The sequence below is a fragment of the Marmota marmota genome, unplaced genomic scaffold (assembly GCF_001458135.2).
Source record: "Marmota marmota marmota unplaced genomic scaffold, marMar, whole genome shotgun sequence".
Classification (NCBI taxonomy): domain Eukaryota; kingdom Metazoa; phylum Chordata; class Mammalia; order Rodentia; family Sciuridae; genus Marmota; species Marmota marmota.
The window spans coordinates 2,459,878-2,480,965 of record NW_026000057.1 but is presented as its reverse complement, the minus strand read 5'-3'; the positions used below and the strand labels follow the sequence as shown (position 1 = coordinate 2,480,965).

At 38.7% G+C, this 21,088-nt stretch overlaps 1 protein-coding gene across 8 annotated transcripts in view; it reads right to left on the bottom strand.

Annotated features, from left to right (window-relative positions):
* The window catches only part of Gab1 (GRB2 associated binding protein 1), a 128,680-nt gene that overhangs the window by 28,206 nt on the left and 79,386 nt on the right, over positions 1-21,088 (bottom strand). For 6 of the 8 annotated variants that reach the window (XM_015484439.2, XM_048813460.1, XM_048813459.1 and 3 more), the window contains exons 2-5: positions 14,834-15,128; positions 5,285-5,510; positions 4,826-4,906; positions 948-1,549 (exon numbers count right to left, since the gene is read on the bottom strand). In XM_015484439.2, coding sequence (XP_015339925.1) covers positions 948-1,549; positions 4,826-4,906; positions 5,285-5,510; positions 14,834-15,128 — 1,204 coding nt within the window. The remainder of the gene's footprint in view (positions 1-947; positions 1,550-4,825; positions 4,907-5,284; positions 5,511-14,833; positions 15,129-21,088) is intronic. The other 2 variants (XM_015484440.2, XM_048813456.1) reach the window with 1 other exon arrangement.

Below are 21,088 nucleotides of genomic sequence, written 5' to 3'. Positions count from 1 at the left end.
CACATCTGATTATGAGATTGAACCTTTGGCCTAACTTCTATCTCACTAACTTAAAACTAGGCTACCCAAATGCATGAAGAAGAGATTTAGAAACTAGTATTGAATGAGAAGTAAGTACTGACAAAATATTTCTTAGGATACATTAAATCTCTTTCTTTTTTAAGCTAGCCAGAATAACTCTAATGTGAAATTTTACTACATCGTTTTAAAGAGTATGTGCATTAAAAACTTGGGCTTTCTATATTCCGGACTTGAAGAATCTCAGAGAATAACCCAGACCCATTTCCCCAACAGTTTAAGGGCTCTAATTTCTGACTGCAGGCTCTTTGAGATGGTGTAAGAAAAGTAATAGTCACAAGCAGTAACTGTAGTGACCAGTGATAAGGGGAGAGTGCAGAACTGTGGAATCAGATAGACCTCAAAGAAACAAAATGCACAAGGGCTTGATTTTAACAGAATGATCACCTGCTAGACACGACATGAAAACTGCTTATAGAGGAAGGAAGGAAACAGAGCCCAGATGTGACACAGAAGTGACCACAATGGCACACAAACACAGGAAAGAGTAAGCCTGGAGAGGCTTCGGGGCTGGTCCATTTCCTGCTCCTGTTTTAGCAGACAGCCTATGCACCCAGGAGCAGGGAAAGCGGGAGAGGCATCAAGAGGGCCATCTTCTCCACGAGTGGGCAGCTCCAGCTTGCTCCCATTCAGCAGAGCACACGAGCGCGCGCGCGCGCGCACACACACACACACACACTCTCTTGCACACATAGCCTTCCCTGGTCCACTGAGACTCTCAGATCTTGGCTACACCAGCTCTTTCTGCAGAGCTGAAGAAAAAAACAGGCTACCATTGCACACTATACTACACTTAAAAGAACAATTAGTTGGAAAAACAGATTTTCTGTCATTAACCTCTAATAGGGTAAAAACGAACTACAGCTGACCTTTTCGCAATTTGTTCAAATCCACGGTGGAAATGGTATTACTACGTGACGGCGGCACCCCTGTGGTAGGGACACAGTAACTACTGTCGGTGTCTGAGGCCGTGCGTGGGATGTTGCACGTTTCCACAGGAGATCGGTCATGAGCTGGATGTGGTTTCGGTGGCCGAGGTGGAGGGATATCTGGAATATTGTCTAGCTTGGATGTCTGTCCCAAGGTTCCTTCTGGAAATGTCCGTGGAATCTGGTAAGTATTACCAGGTGTTGGAGGAATGTCATAACTAATAGAAACGTGCCTCATTTGAGTCTCTACACTGGACGTCCCCAGTGGGGTGTTAAAAACATAAAGTTCTCCATCTGCTTCAGTACTCGATGGAGACTCCTTTGGCAAAACGTCGTGAGAGTAACTCCTGGGCAGGTTGTAAAGACTGGAGTCCACAGAGACAGACATAGCACGTGACGGTGGAGAATCATACATCATTTGTTGCTGAAAAAAGCCATTCACTCCATGTTTGCTCTGGGAGGAAGTAGGATTTTTATGAGAAGGGACGTTATCATTGCAGTCTGTTTCAGAAGAGGTGGATTTTGCAGAATCGGCGTGGGTTCTACATGAAAAGTGTTAATGACAAAATATAACATGGTCAAGAATAAGAACGCAGTTTTGGTAAACATATTCAGAGCTTAGCAATCAAAACATCTGTTCTTATCCCCCATTAGATTGTTTTTGTGTGATCTGGAGATTTAAAGCACAAATGTTCTTTAGTTTTTGTATGATTACAAGACAACAAAACCACCACCACAAACCACCAGCAGCGTAGTAATTTCTTCCCTATACCTGCCCGCTTCCCCAAGTCTCCCTATGAAATTTACACATAAGAACCACAATCCTGGGCTGGGGCTATAGCTCAGTTGGTAGAGTGCTTGCCTCACATGCATAGGGCCCTGGGTCCAATCCCCAGCACCACAAAAACAAAACGGAACAAAACAAAAAACCACAGTCCCTAAAGCCCTGCATTAGACAGATATTATGAGTGTCTGGGAAAGGAAAATGAAGGAGGCACAGGGACAAGGAGAAGTTTCCTATCAAGAACATGCAGACACCTGGTGCCCGTCCAGTTCATCAAGTTGATCCACGGCTTTGGAACGTGCCTGTGGCAAATCTGTGACTCTGCAGAACTAAACGCCAAATGATTGCCTGGTACTGAGGAAATCCACCGAGACCCATAAGGAGGTGGCAACTTAATGGGTTTCCCATATCTTCCCTTATCCTAATTTCCTTTAATAAAATTATAGTTAATTCTATGAGAGGATCAAAATACATGAGGTAGAGTTCACCAACTCCAGATGATAATTAACCTCGATATTTCTCATTTGAGAGTATTTCTGCTTTGGGTACATTTTCCATCTCTGTATTCTGAGGTATCACAAAACTGGTTTAAGCCATGATGAAGTTGACCATACAAACAAGATACCTGAACTACCCATACATGTTGTCCAAAGTCCTGCAGGAATTTAAACTCTTTCTCTAAATAACTTGAGATTTTTAAAAAAGTGCTTCTCTTCCCTAATTGCTTAGTAACATCGGGCATTGTACAGTATATTTGCCCATTGGAACTCTCACCCCAGGGTAGCAGAGAACCCATACTGTGCTAACCCAATGTTTCTTCTCCTTCCCTGATCATTGCCCTCTTTTCAGTGACTAGCCCCGCCCCCTGTGCCTTTCCAGATGGGAATGGCCAACAGAGTCCAGGCCTTTAGTCACCACACATGCTGCTAGAAAAACCCTGTTTTTCATACATTTACTTTCTTCTCTAAATGCTGACAAATCCCATATTCTCCCCAAATCCTAAGTTCCATATTTTCAAACTGACATTTCTACTTGTGTATTCTTGGTAAATTCTGGGTTCATATAGTTCTGGTGACATCTACTGTACTGAACCTTCCTAAGTGGCCTAACCCCTAGTGTCTCCCTCTTCCAACCCATCCATCAGACCACATTGCTATGAGACATATTTTCAAAATAGAGTTTTTATATTATTCAAATCCTCAGTGGAAAACCTATTAGGTCCCTCCAGGCTGTGGGAACTACAAGGCCACAAATGTAACTTGGCTCCATGTTCCACGTCCTCTTCCTCCCCAAATCAACCTCTTCCCAAGCAGGCTCTCCTTTCATCTTCTTTCTACTGTGCTCACATCTCTTTTACCCCAAGAAATTTTTTTTTATGAATTACTAATGATATGCTCCTTTTCTCACACCAACTAGGTACAGGTCAAACCCTACTCTTCTGAAGAGATTTCTTACTGTTTTCTTCATCTTAGAAACACAGACCATTCCTTGATGGAATTTTGAATGCACCTATGCATAATCTAAAATTTGCATAATCTAGAACTTTCATGAATGGAGAAGCTAAGAGAAGTTAGGGGTATAATTAGTGGTAAGCAAAACTTCCTACTGTCACTTAATGTTTAGTGGAGAAAAATAAAACTACCAAGCTATTTCCAATACTATGATAAAACAGAGATATGGGGAAACCATTTGAGCACAGAAACTCAAGAAAGACATTTAATCTAACCTACAAGTTTGGGGAAAATACTTCCTAGAGGAGCTCTTGTCTGAGCTGGGGGCACTGAACATGAGTTTTTACCTATAAACACTTAATGCTTCTATTCTTGGACTTCTTAATAAGCTTCACTTACAAACTCCAAAGGCGACTGTATCTGAGGGGACTGTGTCTTACTGTCACTTATAAATACTGATGGCAAAATATATCTGGGTGATGATTTAAAGCATAATTTACACTGCAACAGAAACACTCTGAAACCAGGGAAATCAATGAAAGACACTAACATAAGGAAAAAAAAATGTTCTGAAAGCTGTCATTTTGCTGTTGGCTTTAAAAAGTGCTATTGGAAAGTAACAGTGAATTTCCAGAAGTAAAATCTTCGTTAGTAGCACAGGGAACAAAGTTGCAAGTGTGTAATTTTAAATTCTCACAGCAAACAAGCACAATCAGTTAGAATTTGATACTGTTAACTAGTATTGATTTATAAAATTTTCTTGCTCTTACAGGTAAAATCCCATTACAACAAATATACAAAAAACCGTCTTTGGAATGCTTGTGAGAGGCTTTTGTCACCTTGGGAAATAGTTCGCAGAAACTATTATGTGGATTTTAACAAACCCTACTTAAATTTTTGTTAATAATTGCTTTTTAAATGAAAGCTTTTTATGTCATAAAAGCAATAAGACTTAATAACTTACAGCTTTTTTTAATTTTTAAAATTTGTTCTAATTAGTTACACATGACAGTAGAATGCTACAACTGTTTCAAAAACACCTTTCCAGTCTAATATGCAAGTCACCCCACTTTTATACTGCTCATAAATATACCACTTGATGGTGATGTCACTAATGGTCACATGGCTGTTAATAGCAGAGATCCTTTTCTTGCTTCTTTTAAAAGAGTAAAACAACTGCTCTCAAACTCCCTCTGTCACTTTAAGCCTCCAACCACGACATCAAAGGTCAAGGATGATCAAATTAAAATTACCTTACAGCTTGTAAGAGGAGAGAAGAGTGGGAGGAGGGAGGGAGATGGCAGGCTACCCAGGGATTGGGGAAGGACTTATGGCCCCTGTGGTCAAGCACCGCAATCCATATGCTTCTTTCTACTTGGAAATTTGACAGGTCAAGGCTTGGGCTAAGTGCTGCTTCAATGTTTGGTATAAAGATTTGAAAGTTTCATTGCTTTAAGCATTACATGTAATATCATCAAATTTCTCTAAACTCCAATTTTATAATTCCATAGAATCTGCCATATTGGGATTTTACCTGTAAGAATAATTGCTCACACAGACCAAAAGAACTACAACACACTCACTGCAATGGAATCGTTTTGCTTTCAAAATCTTCTAGTAGTAGGTATTCCTCTCCTTCTTCAGAAACAAAAGATGACCCATGGCTGGTTTATAATCACATAAGAAATGGAGCAAGATCACCATTTACAAATCAGTGAACTCTGATAAGCAAGTAATACTGCAAGTCTCTAAGAAAGACTAAAACAGTAGCCTGTCTACACAAGAGTCTTGGAAGTACAAGTGTCTGCCACAGACAGCTTATATTATATTTCTTCAATAAAACCTCCTGAATATCAGAAATCATTAATGGAGGGATATAGGCCTGAAATACAATGCTACCAGGTAAGCCTATGGAGATGGCTTCTTTCAAGCCTTCAAGTCAAGGTTGAAACGTTTAAAGGTAAGATTTTTAAATGTACACAAACGCACACGCACACACACACGCACGCACGCACACACACACAGAGGCACAAACGACTTACCTGGTGGTTTCAGGCTTCTTGCTTTGACAGTTGATCAGCAAGAGGTAGTCTTGAGGATCCTCCTGGGTGCCAAGAGTTTCCGGGTGTGGTGGAAGGCTGATTAGCTGATAGGAAGGAGGTAGAGCTGTGGAGGATGGATCCACCTGGGCAGATGGTGGTGCCGTATTTATAGCAAAAGGTGAATCAGCTGGTGCTTGCAGGGAGCTGCCAGGTGGCTTCACGGGATCTGCAATGCCAAAGTTTAACTCTCACTATCCGTCCCATTTTAAGAACATTTTCTGTTGTTGTTGTTATTAAGCAAAACTACTTTAAGTTTGGAGTGAAATTACTTCAGCACACCAAAACAGAATGACCATGACAAAGGTAAAACAAACACTACCAAATGGAAACATTTAGGAAGAGATTTGTTCATGTCAAGGAGATCGAAAATGTACCAGGGGCTCTAAAAATCTCAACTTAGACAATCTTTAGTTTTATGGCTACTGAATGAAAGTGCTCTACAATCTTAGCAGAAGGACAGATTATTTACTTATTTATTTACTTATTTATTTGTGGTGCCAGGGAACAAACCCAGGGCCTTGTGCATGCGAGGCAAGTTTTTTCCCCCTGATAAAAAACATGTCACTTCCTAAGCTGGAGACCTGTTTGGTGACACGGTGACATGCTGCTGAGTCCCAGGGCTGCTTTTCCTCTTGCATTTATTCTACTGCTCATCTTTTCTTTATACTTCTGGCAGGACTAGGGAGAAACAGTTTTAATTCTGAGACTGATGGATTCTGTTCATGTCCAGGGAAAGGGCTTCTTTAAGGCCTCACCCTGTCTTTTAGCTCATGGCTTTCTCTGCCAGTTAGTGGGCACAAGGAACATTTTCAGGAAAGTGGAGGAGAAGTACTTTATTAAGCCCTATTCTGAAAAGACACATGAAAATAGCTAACTACATTGTGTAGAAGGAGGTAATTTGAAAACAAGTTGAAAATCTAGAAATAAAATCCCTCTGTAATTACTGACATAACCAAATATAATTTTAAGGGCCCAGAAGGCATATACTCTGTTAGTTTGGTGAGGAATACAAGGCTATAAATAACCCAGAAAAAGGTAAATGTTCCAGATATAAATAAACAAATTTGTTTGTCGCCTGTGTATGTTTGCACAGAAAAGGCTGAGTTAAAATTGACTTTTTTTTTTTTCAACAAAACATTATGTGAAAGATGTTAAAAGAGGTAAGGGAATTAATGTTCTATCAAATGGGATCGAGGTCACCTGACCTAGGCATTCACCAGAGAAGGGATCACTGTAAACTGTCTTCTTTAGATACTTGCTTGTGATAATGTCCTTATGTATTTAACTATAATATTCCCATAAACAGCATAGACAAGTCTATTCATTTTACAACTCTTTCAGGTGCTGAAGGTAGGTTTCTAATGGTGAGGTCTAAATATAACTGTATCCCCAGTTGTGACTCAATAGCAAACAGAGGTTCAGAAACAGATGTTGGGGGGGGGGCGGGGCGGAAATGTTTCAATCTGAGGTAGAAACTCCCTGAGCACCTTCTCTCTGTCAAACCAGAAGAGATTAGAGCAAGAGATTCTTCCAACTCCTCTACCTGCACACACAGTTTAGGATCTGCTTCTCGAGAACTCCGTGAGCCCTTCTGGATGCTCGTAAGGGTTGAAAACTTCTTTCAATTAGAGAATATGATCTGAGCAAACAGGTTGAACTAATTTCTGACTTTTTAATCTTTGTGATGCTCCAGGTAAGGTCAAGTCTTCCTACAGGCTTGCCTAACAAACTCTAACACCTTGTGTCAGGAGTTAATGAATTCTTTCTTTTTCAAGAGGATGAGAACAGAAATGGTAAGAGTAAATTTTTGGACACTTACATAATGATGTCATAATTTCAGTGGGTACTCACAAACTCTTGTTGTCCTGTCTAACAACCTAGGCTGATTACAAAGCAATGTATGTAATATACCTTCTGAAATGTATTACTCTTTTGATGCGGTTGTGAATACACAGATTTAATTCAAGGAGATTTAAAATGCTAAAGATTAAATAGTGACTCAGAGTAAATCCCTCTGGATTTAAGAGAGCCATGAAAAATATCTACCTTTTAAAGACAAGCTTAAGAAAAATATATACAACACTAGGAAGGAAGAAAGGAGAAGGCAGTTAAATTATCCTACGGGTTGTATCCAGAAGTGTATTTTATATGCTTCTCTTTTCCTCTATAGTAGAGGCACAGTAAAATTCAGTAATCTAGCTCAATTTTTAGTTCTCACCAAAACAAAATAAAACTAAACACTGACAATCCTTCACCCTATAAAAATCATATGAATTCTAGTGACTGTTTTTATAGATACACTTTTCCCTTAATACTTTTTCTAAACTTGATGGCTAAACCCTAAATGAATTAAGTGATTCATCTTAAGTGGGAAAAGAAAATCCACCTGGCCAGGAAACCACAGTCTGACCTTGTTTTATTAACACAAGGGGACCATCTCATTTCTAACCTTCCATATCTCCTACCTATAAATGATCAGAGCATTTTAACCTCTTTAAAGAGGCCTGGGATTTTCCTTTTTCAAAAGTATCTCATTTATATACTGCATGAACATTAAAAGAAGCAAGAGTTAGAGAAAAATTCCCATGTTGTTCACGAGCAAGCTCATGAAAGAAAAGACCTTTAAACATCCATTAACAGCCACCCCCTCCCCTTGCAGACAACACTGGCACACACAGGACTCTAACAGGGCTGCGGAGACCACTCTGCCACTTGGGCTCAGATAACACAACATCTTCAACACTTTGGTCTCTGGGTTCTTTTCAGTCATGTTAATTTGACTATAGCTCAGCTCTGAAATTTTAATACAAGCAATGCACAGTGTCTAAATATTCTCTGACAATTTCTCTCTATAGTTTAATGACTGGTCTAAGACAAAGAAAACTTCTCTTCATCTTATAAACATGTTGACTTGTACTTATCTCTACACCACAAATAATGGAACAGGCCATTCTGTTCCCCTCCTTGCTCACACTTCTGAATTACTGCTCTAAGGAAGGCTAGTATCAAGCTTCTAAGAACCAAACATTGGTTTAGGGTTTGCTTGAGCATGAAAAATAATCTACTACTTCTTAATTCAGAAGACGTGAAGAGTATAATGAACATTTATTATAGGCCTAATAAGCTACTGGAGTGAAGTCCTAATTGAAATTTACTTAGAAAGCTAATAAACATTGCTAAGGAAAGCCTTTCAGTGTACAAATTTTCAGTGGAGAGAAGTAGATTATGATTTGATGAGATCCAAAACATTAGAAACTGGCTCACGCCACTCTACCCTCTGCTTTAGTTTTATCCTATTTGGAGTCATCATGTCTGCTTTTAGGGTCCCTCAAGAAGTTGGGGAGGCTAGATAATGCTTCTGGATATTCAAAAGAATTACTCATTTAACAAAATGAAATGACACAAGTAGGAAATAATTCTACTCTCTTTATTGGTAAAGCAGAATTTTGCGGAGTTGATGGCATAGGTTAATTTTTTAACCACTGACTTATTGCATCTGAGCATGCAGTCATGAAACTGTGGAGCTGCTCCTCTGTTCTTATCAGGAGACCAGATGAGAGTGTTTCCTCTAAGGGTGGGCTGTGTCTGCTGATACAAAATTTGTTTTTTTTTTTCCAATTTTTTTTATTTCTATTGTGAAAGTCTTACTTTTATGATTGCAATTAATGGTAAATAGGTCAAGGTTATTCTGTATCTACTGATTCCTGATTTATCTGGTGTGCTGTAAAATTTTTCTTTTAAGAAGAAGCATTTTGGGATGGGGATTGTGGCTCAGTGGTAGAGCACTTGCCTAGTACGTGTGAGGCATTGGGTTCGATCCTCAGCACCAAATTATAAATAAATAAATAAATAAATAAATAAAGGCATTGTGTCCATCTACAACAACAAAAAAATATTTCTTAAAAAAGAATAATTTTGAATAGATCTATGTCTCACTTGGCAAATAAGAGTCTATAAAGAGTATTCATTATCATTAACACTAATATAACCATTTTCACACTTCTGAATATACCATTTGTTTAAAAAAATACTTATTTTACTTTCAGTTGTAGTTGCACACAATACCTTTATTTATATGTGGTACTGAGGATTGAACCCAGGGCCTCGAAAGTGCTAGGCGAGCACTCTACCACTGATCCACAGTCCCAGCCCCGAATGAATACACCATTTTTATGGAAGAACATTTTATAAAGGTAAATCTGACAAATGGATAGCAACAAGAAGCAGCAGCAGTAGCAACTGTTGGTGAAACCAACTGCAGTTTTTCAGCTTATTTAATCCAACTATTAAAGAATTAAATTATTACACAATATGTTTAATGTGTCAAGTAGAAAAAAGTTCTTATTTGTCGTGACTCTCTTCAATAGACTGCAAAAACATTCTTAGAGACTTCAAATTGTTAGGCAATCCTGACAAATGCCATGATACTTATCTAGAGTTATGATGGCATCAGAATCATTTGGGGGGTATTTTAGAGATCTAGTTGCCTGGGCCCCAACACAGGACACTCGGTGAACCAAGATCTCAGGGACAGTAGCTTGAAAGTGTGTAATAAAACAGAAAAAAACAAACTCAAGCTTTGATTGAATTAGTCCTCCAGCAAATGTGAATTAAAGCCATGAGATATCATGGCACACCCACTAGAATGACTGAAATTAAAGGCTGACTGTAACAAATGTTGGTAACAATATGCAATAACTGGAATTCTCATACTCTGCAGGTAGGAAAGCAATCTCGATTGTACAATGGCTTTGGAGAATTAAAGCTACTGAATCTACTAAGGTTAAATCTATAGCTATCCTAGGATGCAGCATTTCTACTCATGCGTATATACCCAAAGAACTTACTAGACATTGATATCTATCAAAAGACATGTAAGACAGGCATGGTGAGGCACACCTGTAATCCCAGTGACTTGAGAGGCTGAGGCAGGAAGATCTCAAGTTCAAGATCAACCTCAGCAACTTAGTAAGGCCCTAAGGTCTTAGTGAAATCTTGTCTCAAAAAAAAAAAAATTTAAAAAAGGGGCTGGAGATATGGCTGTGTGGTTTGGCACCCCTGGGTTCAATTCCAAGTACCCAAAAAAAAAAAAAAAAAACTGAAGACAACCCAAATGTTCTTCAGCATTCAAACAGATCCATAAAGTGTGGTATCCACACAATGGAATGCTGCAAAAGATGAAGAAATGCATATATGCTATAACCTTGATGAGTCTTGTGGTCTTAATACTGGAAAACAGAAGCCTGACTCAATAGTTCCATTACATGAAGTTCAAGAAAATATAAAAAAAAGACGGGGGATGTTGTTCAGTAGTTAAATGACCCTAGTTCAATCCCTAGTATTAAAAAAAAAAAAAAAAAAAAGGTAAAACTCAGCCTCAAGTGCACACTTGTAATCCCTGCTCTTGGGAGGCTGAGGCAGGAGGGTTCCAAGTTGAGCAAATCGAGATCCTGTCTCAAAAAATAAGAAAAAGAGTTGGGGATGTAGCTCGGTGGCAGAGAGCATGTGTGAGGCCCTGCCTGGGTGTGATGCCCAGTAACACACACAAAAGAAGAAATAAATAAAGAATAGGCAAAAAAGAATGGACGGCAGTCAAAGCAAAAGGAAACTAAAAATACATTTGGGTGGGGGCTCTGCTTGGAAGAGGCAGAAAGGAGAATTTCAGGGGAGTGCAAATGTTCTATTTCTTAATACTGGGCAGCTATACAGACGTCTCTATGTATAGACATAGATATATAAAGCTATTTTGAACAGTACATTTAAGATCTATACTGATTATAGTGGCAATTTAAATCTCAATAAAAAAGTAAAGGAAAAGAAATTTAAAAGTCCTCAATTGAGAAAGACTGCTTCTAAGAAAGGAAGTGTATATATAATCGTAAATGCTTGTCTATCAGGAAGCATATCAAAACAGAGAATCACACTTTTTATTTTTTTAATTAAGCCACTATAATCTGGGCATTTTTAAAAAATAATAATAAAGAAAAAAAACTCAGAGGCAACTTTCTAATCTTGCATCCTAAAATTAGCCCAGAGGCCTTTAGAGAACTGAGTGAGCTTCCTATGGCCCTTGGGCTGTGCTTCCCAGGACTTGTTTAGCAGATTTAACAGCTTCCACCTTGGTGGTGTGGAAATAAAAATAAATTTGCACATTTCCAAGAAAAACAAAAGAAATTAGTTTCTACCCTCAAATCTACTGAAGAAAAGCATTCATAGGAACCACACACAGTTCAATGAGCTAGAATTTAAAAACAGATACAGCCTGCCAGCACTTTGAGTATTCAATAATAGCAGTGGTCACCTGGGGCAGCGGAAATAACATGGTAACGATATTTTGAGAGGTTCCTGGAATCAAAACACAGGTCGGATTTTTCCCCTTTCCTTTTGTTTTCAGGGAAAAACTAGTTATTCTCACAGGGATTGTGGATAGTTATTTTCTCAGACTGATATCCAAGCACAGTCTACTTTTTCCAACATCTGGTCTGAAACTAGCACAGTGAAGAAAATCATCTCATGTTATTGACCACTTTTTGAGCTCAAAATGGGAGCATATTCAGCCCTCCAAAACGGGAAGAGCACAGGGCACAGGGGACAGATCTAGGTAAAAACAAAAATACTGTTCGTGATGGGCAGAGAGGTCTAGCTGGAAAAAAGGGAATATAAACCAGGCAATAAGGTTAATGGAAGAACAAAGCTATTTTGATTCTTACCTTATATTAAACTATATGAATACAATTACAAAGTATTATAGCAATTTGATGCTGTTAGCATTTCAGACAAATCTTTAGATGTTATTTTATTCATTTACTGTGTGTGTATGTAGTGTCAGGGATTGAACTCAAAGCTTTCCTCATGCTAGGCTATTTTTTTTTCAAAAGGTATTTAGTCTACACTACAAATGCATAAGGAAGTATAGTAGTTAGTTTTATAGCATTTTTGCAGTTTTGCCACTATACATTAAAAACCTAAACTGTAGAGTACAATGAAGTACACTTCATTATGATACTACATAATGATGAACAGTTCACTTTATACAATTTTTTCCTATAACCTCAATATATACTTAACTATATTACAAACAGCTCTAATTAGGTTATTTGGGGGCAGATGTCCAGGAAGAAGCTGTAAAAAATCTAAATAATAGAACCTAAAACATAAGTGCCGTTGTATATAAATATAGCTCTGAACTAACTATAGAAAGTATTAGCAAATTAAAAGTCCCTGGGGCTTGTTTTAAGGAGCAGATAAAAATGATATGTGATTAGCACAGCTGCCTTTGGTAACCAAGTCACAAACCATTCATATCAAACCTGATTGATACTTCATTGCTCACCCTTTATGTATACTGCTTTGATAAGAGGTTCAAAAGTTAAGAATTTCATTCAACCCAAATATACTTCTAATGTGCTTTGTAAGGACTAGTGAGTTTGCCACCAAAAAGGTCACTGAAGCTTTTAAGTTTTAAAACTTCACTCCTCCTTATACTGGTAGAACATTTTTAAAGTGAAAACAGACATTGTGACTGAGTGATTCTGACTTCTAAAATCAATGAAATGTTTCGCTAAGTACAAAACCAGAGTTCTCAGAACATGATTGGTGACAGTCACAGAGCAGTTTAAAACTACCTCAGCTTCTCTTGACCCTCAGGACTAAATTAGGAGCTGCTGCCATCTATGTTTATCTAAGTGCAGGGCACTTATCACTAGGTATTATAATTCTGGATCATCTACTAGATCGTGTAGTATACACACATGAACTTGCACCCATCAACAAATGTAATGCATTATTTTGGACATTTTTTATAAGGAATAATTTCCCACTAGATATTCAGTTCCATGTCAGTGAGGTTTACCATCTGTCTCCCTAACTAGTCACCTAATATGTGTGTGTTGAACGAGCACCTGCAACCTAATGGAGTGTTAGCAAACCCAAATAATTTTGGTGAACTAATGAATCCATTTTCTAAAGTATACCAAGCTTTTGTTCTTCCCAGATCTGATTGCTTGTTCATTTATCTCCTGGATGGTAAGAAATATTTTAAGTTGGTCAAACAAACCAGAGACTCTGTGCCTTAAAACTTGCAAAATTAATCTCATAAACAAACATTTAGAAATTCTTATTTTGGGAGTTCTCAACTTTACCCAATACTGAATAGGCTTCCAAAAACCAGACATTCACCTTCCTTGAAAGAAGAATGCACATCTTCTAATACAGCATCTCATTTCCTTTATTAAAATATTTCAGAGGATTATAAAAAGAACCAAGAAATATGAAAGAACACTTCTACTCAGCCTTGCAGATCAGCTCAATCTATGCAGGCAGCAATGGAGATGGAATTCTGCTCTTAGGTCCCCCAAACAAATTCCAAATTGAAAAGTCAGCAGGGAAATGGAACAACAGTAACCGCAAAACGATTATAAGATGACACATGATTTAAACAGAAGATCCATCACAATGATACTTCATGGTATCCTCAGTAGTATCCTGAACAGGTGCTTCAGGCATCTACTAGGGAATCTTGGACCGCATCCCCCAGGGATACAGGGGACAAGTTGAAGACACTAAGGTTGAAGACCTCGGTACACCTTCATTTCTGATTCTTGGCTCTATAAAACTAAATCTATATCGAAGTCCCCTACACAGGTTCTGAGTGCATGTTTGAAAAGGAAGAGAAGCAGACAGGGACTCAGTGGTCAAACAGCTCTGAGAGTACCTGAACAAGACTTCCACCTGAGACCCCCACCCACTCAGCTGAGCTCTTTCCAGGAAAGTCAAGATCTGAAAGCAGCTGTCCCTTTGCCTCTTTTACCCATGGCCCTTCTGCGCAGTATGAACCTATTTCACCTCGGAGTTCTTTCCTTCCCAGGTGCCTAAACCTGGAGGGCTGTTTCCACCCACATGGAAACATTACTTCTTTCCAAGCCTGCAACCCGCAACTCCTCTCCTGGGAAACTGTCCTCTACTCCTGCTTATCCATACCTTGAGCCCCCTCTTCCTTCTCTGTGCTCTTTTTCATTGTGTTTTGTGCTTGATTCTCATTTGCTTTTCCTAGGTATTGATAATCACCTCGGCTACTTCATAACTTTAAAACCTAATGTGGTTTTTAAAATAATGCCTAAAGAACCGGGATGAAGCATAAAATTTTTGACATTTTAATCGGTAAAAACAGTCATATATCAACACTATTAAAATACTAATGTCAAAACTCAATAAATGTACTTAAGAATGTCCTCCTGACCCCTTCTTCCTCAGGACAATTACTTACACACTGCCCTGCAATGGTTGTTAAGTCTCTCTCTCTCAAACCTGTGGGAAAAAAAGTTTCTGTCCACACTGATTAAGGAAGAGTCCCATGATTTCCCCAAATGTCAGGTTCCTATTGCAAAACAAAACAGTGTATAACTGAATTTAACAAGGAGTTTTATGGCACCTCTAAATACATAGCAAAAAAAAGAGAACTGAAGTCGGGTAATAAAATCTTGAACTTACCTTCTTCTGTAGGATTAAACCCACAGATATCACAAATACAGCGGACCCACTTATTCATCTCCTCCTCACTGTCTGCTACCAAGTAGAAAATCCGGTCAATAGTGTTGATATCAAAAATGAAGCTGTTTTCAAATTCCTTTTTGTTAAATGTCAATCCAGCATCGACTTGCTGACATAAATTTAAATCGATGATACGGATGGGCTTCTTGGCATGATCATTTTTGTAATACTCCAGGACATCTGGATCTCCAGTCAAACGGCCACTGCGTAACACAAACCACCTCCTCTTCCATGCCTAGGAAAAAAACAAAATCACCACTTAGTATTAATTGCAGAGAAAAATTTCCAGAAGCTACACATTTATCAAGCCAGTATTATAAATGCACCATCTAGAAAAGTCACAATGGTTTTCAGTTATCATAGGATGATCTTCCACTCTGAACACCAAAGCTTATTGATCTCTCATAAGAACTTTTTGATATATATACTTGTATCTTCTATTAACTATCCTATGATATATCAAGTCAACAAACCAATGAAGGTTTAGTTTTTTACTACATATAAAAAAGTAATGCTTTCAATAAATGATGCTGGGAAAAATGAATATGGACATGATACTCAATGAAATAAGCCATTCACCAAGGGACAACTACAGTACGATTCCACTTATGTGAGGTATTTAGAGTAGTCACATTCACAGCAGGAAGGGAGAATGAGGAGTTTCAGGTGGGAAAGAAGAAGAAATTCTGGAGATGGATAGTGGTCATGGATGTACAATAATGTGAATGTTCTTAATAACCGTATTCTTAAAAAATAGAATGGTAAATTGTATGTTGTATATATTTTACCACATTTTTTTAAAAGCAATGATTTTCCATGCCTTAATATCGTGCTATAAAATACACACATGAAGGTGCTTCATCAAATAATAAAAGCAGAATCCAATGATGGAGTCTTCTTTATCAGACCTTAACCCTAACATCTGTGCCTAGAAACAAAACCCAGATTGTCTCCTCTCAGGCTCATAAGTCTCAATCACCTACTAATAGACACTCTGTACTCTTATTGACGGAACATTCGAGGTTAGACTGCCCAAAGAGGACATTCCAGGAAGTGCAAGGGCAGAGAACCGTGACATTTTATGAACCCCACTGAAGGCACATGTCCTCACTGTTCCTCCTACTCACCCACAGACTCTGAGCACCAGTTACAATGTCACAATCCTTTAGTCTTGGAAAATTAGGACCAGCAAGAGAAAGTCTCTTTTCCAGTGAAACAACTGGTATGATGACAGCCCTGTGCCTACAGGAATTTTAGAAATTTTACTCATCACGGTACACGAGTTCCATGCTCTACAGTCTAATCAGACCAAGACAGCTCCTGCTGGGGCTGTTAACATAGGCCAATTTCCCCCCAAACAGTATTTCTGTCTTCATTAACATATATATCTATTTATAAGAAAATATTGACCAAGTTTAAAATCATCCAAGGCAATAGAGAAAGCCATGAGTATGACATGATAGAGTGTTTTTTGTTTCATAAAATCTGGCAAATAGAACACAAAGGTATTGTAGTGACAGTTTAAAAAATGGCTTCACTGTATTCTGAAAAAAAATGTGAAAGGGGAAAAAAAGAGGATCGATAACTAAAATCTACACACACTTCTCAGGCAGTTGTTTCGTCTTTGCCTCCATCTTCACTAAATTGTATAATAAACTTCTGATATGAACTGATTTTGAGTTGTGGTTCCCTAATGGAGGGGCTAGGAAGCTCTGGCAAAGATCTGAGGCAGAGATAGAAAATGAGGAGGAAGGGACCCTGAGCAATCCACAAACCAGCCATACAGCCTTCTAGTAATGTGGACAACTGACAACCAAAATAATGTGGGTGATAACTTTAGGCTTAATGTTTTAAGAGATTCTTTAAATTATACCCATTAAAGAAAATCAATGAATTACTCAACAAGTAATTGAATTTTCTGAAGATACTGTATAAGGTACTTGTGGGAAGAGAGACAAGTTTGAAATTCATGATTCCTACCCTCGAGGTGTTTTCTAATTGTGGAGAAAAAAATTTTTAAAAAAGAAAAGTAAGCCATAAATAAATACATAAACAAACAAATAAATGCCTTGTGTAAAATAACAAAAAAAATTGTGGAGAAAATATTTAACATAAATGAAAATAAATACTTTGGAACACAGCAACCCTGGCAAAGTAGCTACAGAAATATTGCTTAGTGGATAAGCACTCCTTTACAGAAAAACTTGCAATCCTTTAACAAGAAATTTACTAAAAAAAAAAAAAAAAAAAAAAAAAAAAAAAATCATCAAGGCCACAGAATGTTAAAACATCGATATTTTAAGTTAAATTCTTATTGCAGTTCAAATGAAAAAGTACAGAATTGGTATCAGAAGGAGAAAGACAATAGAATTCTATAGATGTTTTAGATGATATTGAAAAGTCACAACATGTTAGATTCACACAAATCTGGTACTGGGTTATAAAAATCCACTCATTTGATATACTCCTATTTATTTAAAAATAAATAGAAACCATCTGTGAGTTGGTTCTCTACAGATACTTCCCTATTGTTACGGTTTAGATCTGGAAGGTCTCCCAAAGGCTCCTGTGTTCGAGGCTGGGTCCGCAGTGCACAATGTTCAGAGGTGGGGCTTTGGGAAAGTGATCGGACCAACGGCTCTCAGCTCATCATGGATTAATCCATTGATGGCTTCATAAATGAATGGACCATTGGGAGGTGGTGGAAACCGCAGGAAGTGGGGTCTAGTTGGAGGGAGTAGGTCACTTGTGGCATGCCCTGGAAGGGTATCTCTCTCTCTCTCTCTCTCTCTCTCTCTCTCTCTCTCTCTCTCTCATTCCCAGCCACCAGGAGGTAAGCTGCTTTGCTCTGCCACACCCTTCCATCACGAAGTATGGCCTCATCACAGGCCCAGAAACAATGGAGCCCGCTGGTCATGGACTGAACCTCTGAAACCGTGAGCCAAAATAGATCTTTCCTCCTTGTTTTTCTCAGATGTGTTGTCACAGTATCAGCTGATTTTTTTTTTGTACCAGGAAGTGAACCCAAAGATGTTTAACCATGGAGCCACATCCTCACCCCTTTTTATTTTAAGACAGGATCTCACTAGGTTGATTCCTCCTGCCTCGGCCTCCTGAGTCGCTGAGATTACATGCACTACCACACCCAGCAGTAAGGGCTGATTAACACACCTCTCAAGCAGTAAGCTTGAGAGATTAATGGACAAATAAAGGGAAAAGAAAAAAAAGAAGATTATTTATCCAGGTCCATCAAGGAATCCTATCTTTGGGTTAGTGATTTTTCTAGATAGTGGAGTTTCTGTCTTTAAATACAGAATTGACTTTTTAAAACTTTAATGTCTTGTAAGGAAATCTTTTTAAAATGCCTTACTACATAATTTATTGCCCATAATTCCTCCATTCCCTGATGACTCAGGCTAAGTAGTACAGGCATCAGTTTCTATACTGCATTTTATGTGGATCTCAAAGGCTTCTGGGCCTCTAAGTAATGCCATACAGCTGTGCCTGTATAGTTCATTCATAATCTTTTAAATGCAGTTTTTCTATCTTTTCTCTCTTAATTGCCACTTCTCTTTTTTGATAATGTGGTTTACAGGAGGCCAAACTCCTTTCTGCTCAGGGACTTTTCACATGCTGTTTTCTAAATCCAGTATTTGTTCTCTCCCTTGGTCTTTGGATGATCAATTCCTATCTTCAGCCTTTCCTTCCCCAACCACCCTCAACCCAACCAACCCCAAGGTAAAGCAGGGTATAATTTTGGGGACCCTATTACTTGCCTCTGTTGTGATTTATAAATGCCTGCAATTCAGTTTTTCTTTCTATTTATTTATTTAGCATCTAACCCCCTAGCCAGGTTGAAAGGTTCAAGAAGATAATGTGACCATGTCTGCTTGATACGCCATTACATACCCCACACATGGCCCAGTGCCTGGAACTCAGAAATATTTGTACAATAAACAAGTAGAATTCCCCTAAGAAAATAAAGTTGTAAAACTTTTGAGAATATTAAATTTGGTGTACAGGTCACGATAAAAAGAAAGGACTGCTTTCAAAACCCCTTCCACTGGAGAAAAGAGTTCCAGAGCTTGACATGATACCTAACTGCACCAAAGCACATCCATAATCACCTCAGAGAAACAAAAGAAGGTGTGTGTGTGTTCTTTAGGTTTCTCTTATCTATTCCTTTGCTTTCCTGTTGAAATCCCATTGTTCAAATTCAACAAAGCCTTTAAAACTAAAAGAGCCAAGAAATGAATAGCCATAAATTGAGGAATAAGAGATATTGGGCTAGCGACTGCAGAGGCTGAGACATAATTCGAGACGTGAACCCTTCCAGCAGGAAATGACTGCACTAAAACACAGAATTTTCACCAAGCAGCACCTGCCACTTATTTATTTATTTTTAACATGGTCCAAATGTGAATGTTTGTCTCGGTCGCAAAATGAGTCATTCTCATTGAATCTGGCACCGATGAAACTGGAAAACAAAAGCAATTACATAAACTACACACTTAAATAAGGCAGATACAAAGGTTCTCTGGATTATGGTACAAAGCACAATTTAGCTACAGAATAAAGCTTGATGCTTGACAAGAGAACTGACATCAGCACCCTTGCTAATCACAGCACAAAAGCTTCTCTATGTTTGGTCAGAGCACGAAGCGGGCCTGCATAAATCAGTCTTTGTTATCTGAAAATATCTGGGATTCTTAAAGTTTGTCCTATTTTTATCCTCGCTGCCTTGGTAGCCCCAGAGAAAGCAGTACACTGGCCTCACCAATCCTGCAGAGCAGTAATGGACAAAAAGCACGAGTTTTCTAGAAGCCTTCAAAACCAAATACTCAGAACAATTTTAAGTAAGATTCACGCAAAAAACCATTTTTACTGTTAGACATCCATATGTGCGGGTGATGAAGGTGATATTGGCAGGAAGTCTGCACAGCAGAGAACGATGTAAAAACTCACTCTGTTGTCATTTCTTGCATGCAACAGTCACTCCGATTTTAAGTTGAATAAGTGATGTGATAACATAACTCTATTGAGAAGTCAGCATTTTGATGTAGCTCACAAGTACCACATTCTGCTCTCAGCTTCCTCTGCTTGGTGACTGTCCTTTGCCTACAGGATCAAGCCTAAACTCTAGGAGGGCACATGGGGCCTTCCAACTAATTCCCACCCTCAACCGAATCTTTCTAGCGTTGCTCCTTGCCCCTCTGCCATCCAACCATACCTCGAAGGCTTGCACCCCCTGATGTTCTTCTGCTGTGTCCTGCCTCTGGCCCTCAGCATATAATTCCCCCTAGCCTCTTCTGGCTCTGGGCTCCCACTTCATTCTCCTTCCCATCATGTGTCGGACAGTCCTACATTTGCATTTCTTGAGAACGGGAGCTGTGCCTTTCCACCTTTCCTCTTATTTCTCCCACTGCTTGGCCCCAAGGAGGTGCTCTGTCCATGTCTGCTAAACGTGCAATTAAAAACTCTTTGAAGCAAGGATAAAAATATGCATGTTCTCACACCCTCTATGCATTACAGGAATGTTGACATGACTACAATCTGGCCAGTCCTTTCAAGAACTGTCAGGCAAGGATAGCGGTGTCACTGTACAGATATTTGAGGTATTTTTGAACTTCACTTCTAAAAGAACAGTTCTTTTAAGTACGTTTTGCACTTAAGCAAATTGAATACACTAAACTAAAGACAGACCTGTCACACTGAAGCTAAAATAGGCTCCTCACATCACACCACAAGGCTTGAATACATACATACTGACAAGAAGTACAGATGGAGTCCCCTTATTTAGTGGGAAGGAAAAAAAAAAAAACCACCTGGATTAATCCAAAACCATTAGTTGTTATAATACTATTAACAATTTTGTAAAATATGTCTCTTTGGTCTAAATGGTAAATGGGTTCAGTTTTAAAGAAAAACACGGTCCTTGCTGTGTACTTGTTTTCTGAGTTCTCTGTGGTGGAGAATGATGCAGCCCATGGCTTGCCCAGACCCCCTAATCCCTTCCCTGCACCTTTCCTGGAAGAGCTAATTATTGAGGAAACTGCTAACATATGGCAGGCAAAGAACTGGGATTGGTACCCATTTGTGCTCAACTCAGAAGACTGCATATTAGAAACATCCAGAAAACTTAAGGGGAGAGAGAGAGAGAGAGAGAGAGAGAGAGAGAGAGAGAGAGAGAGAGAG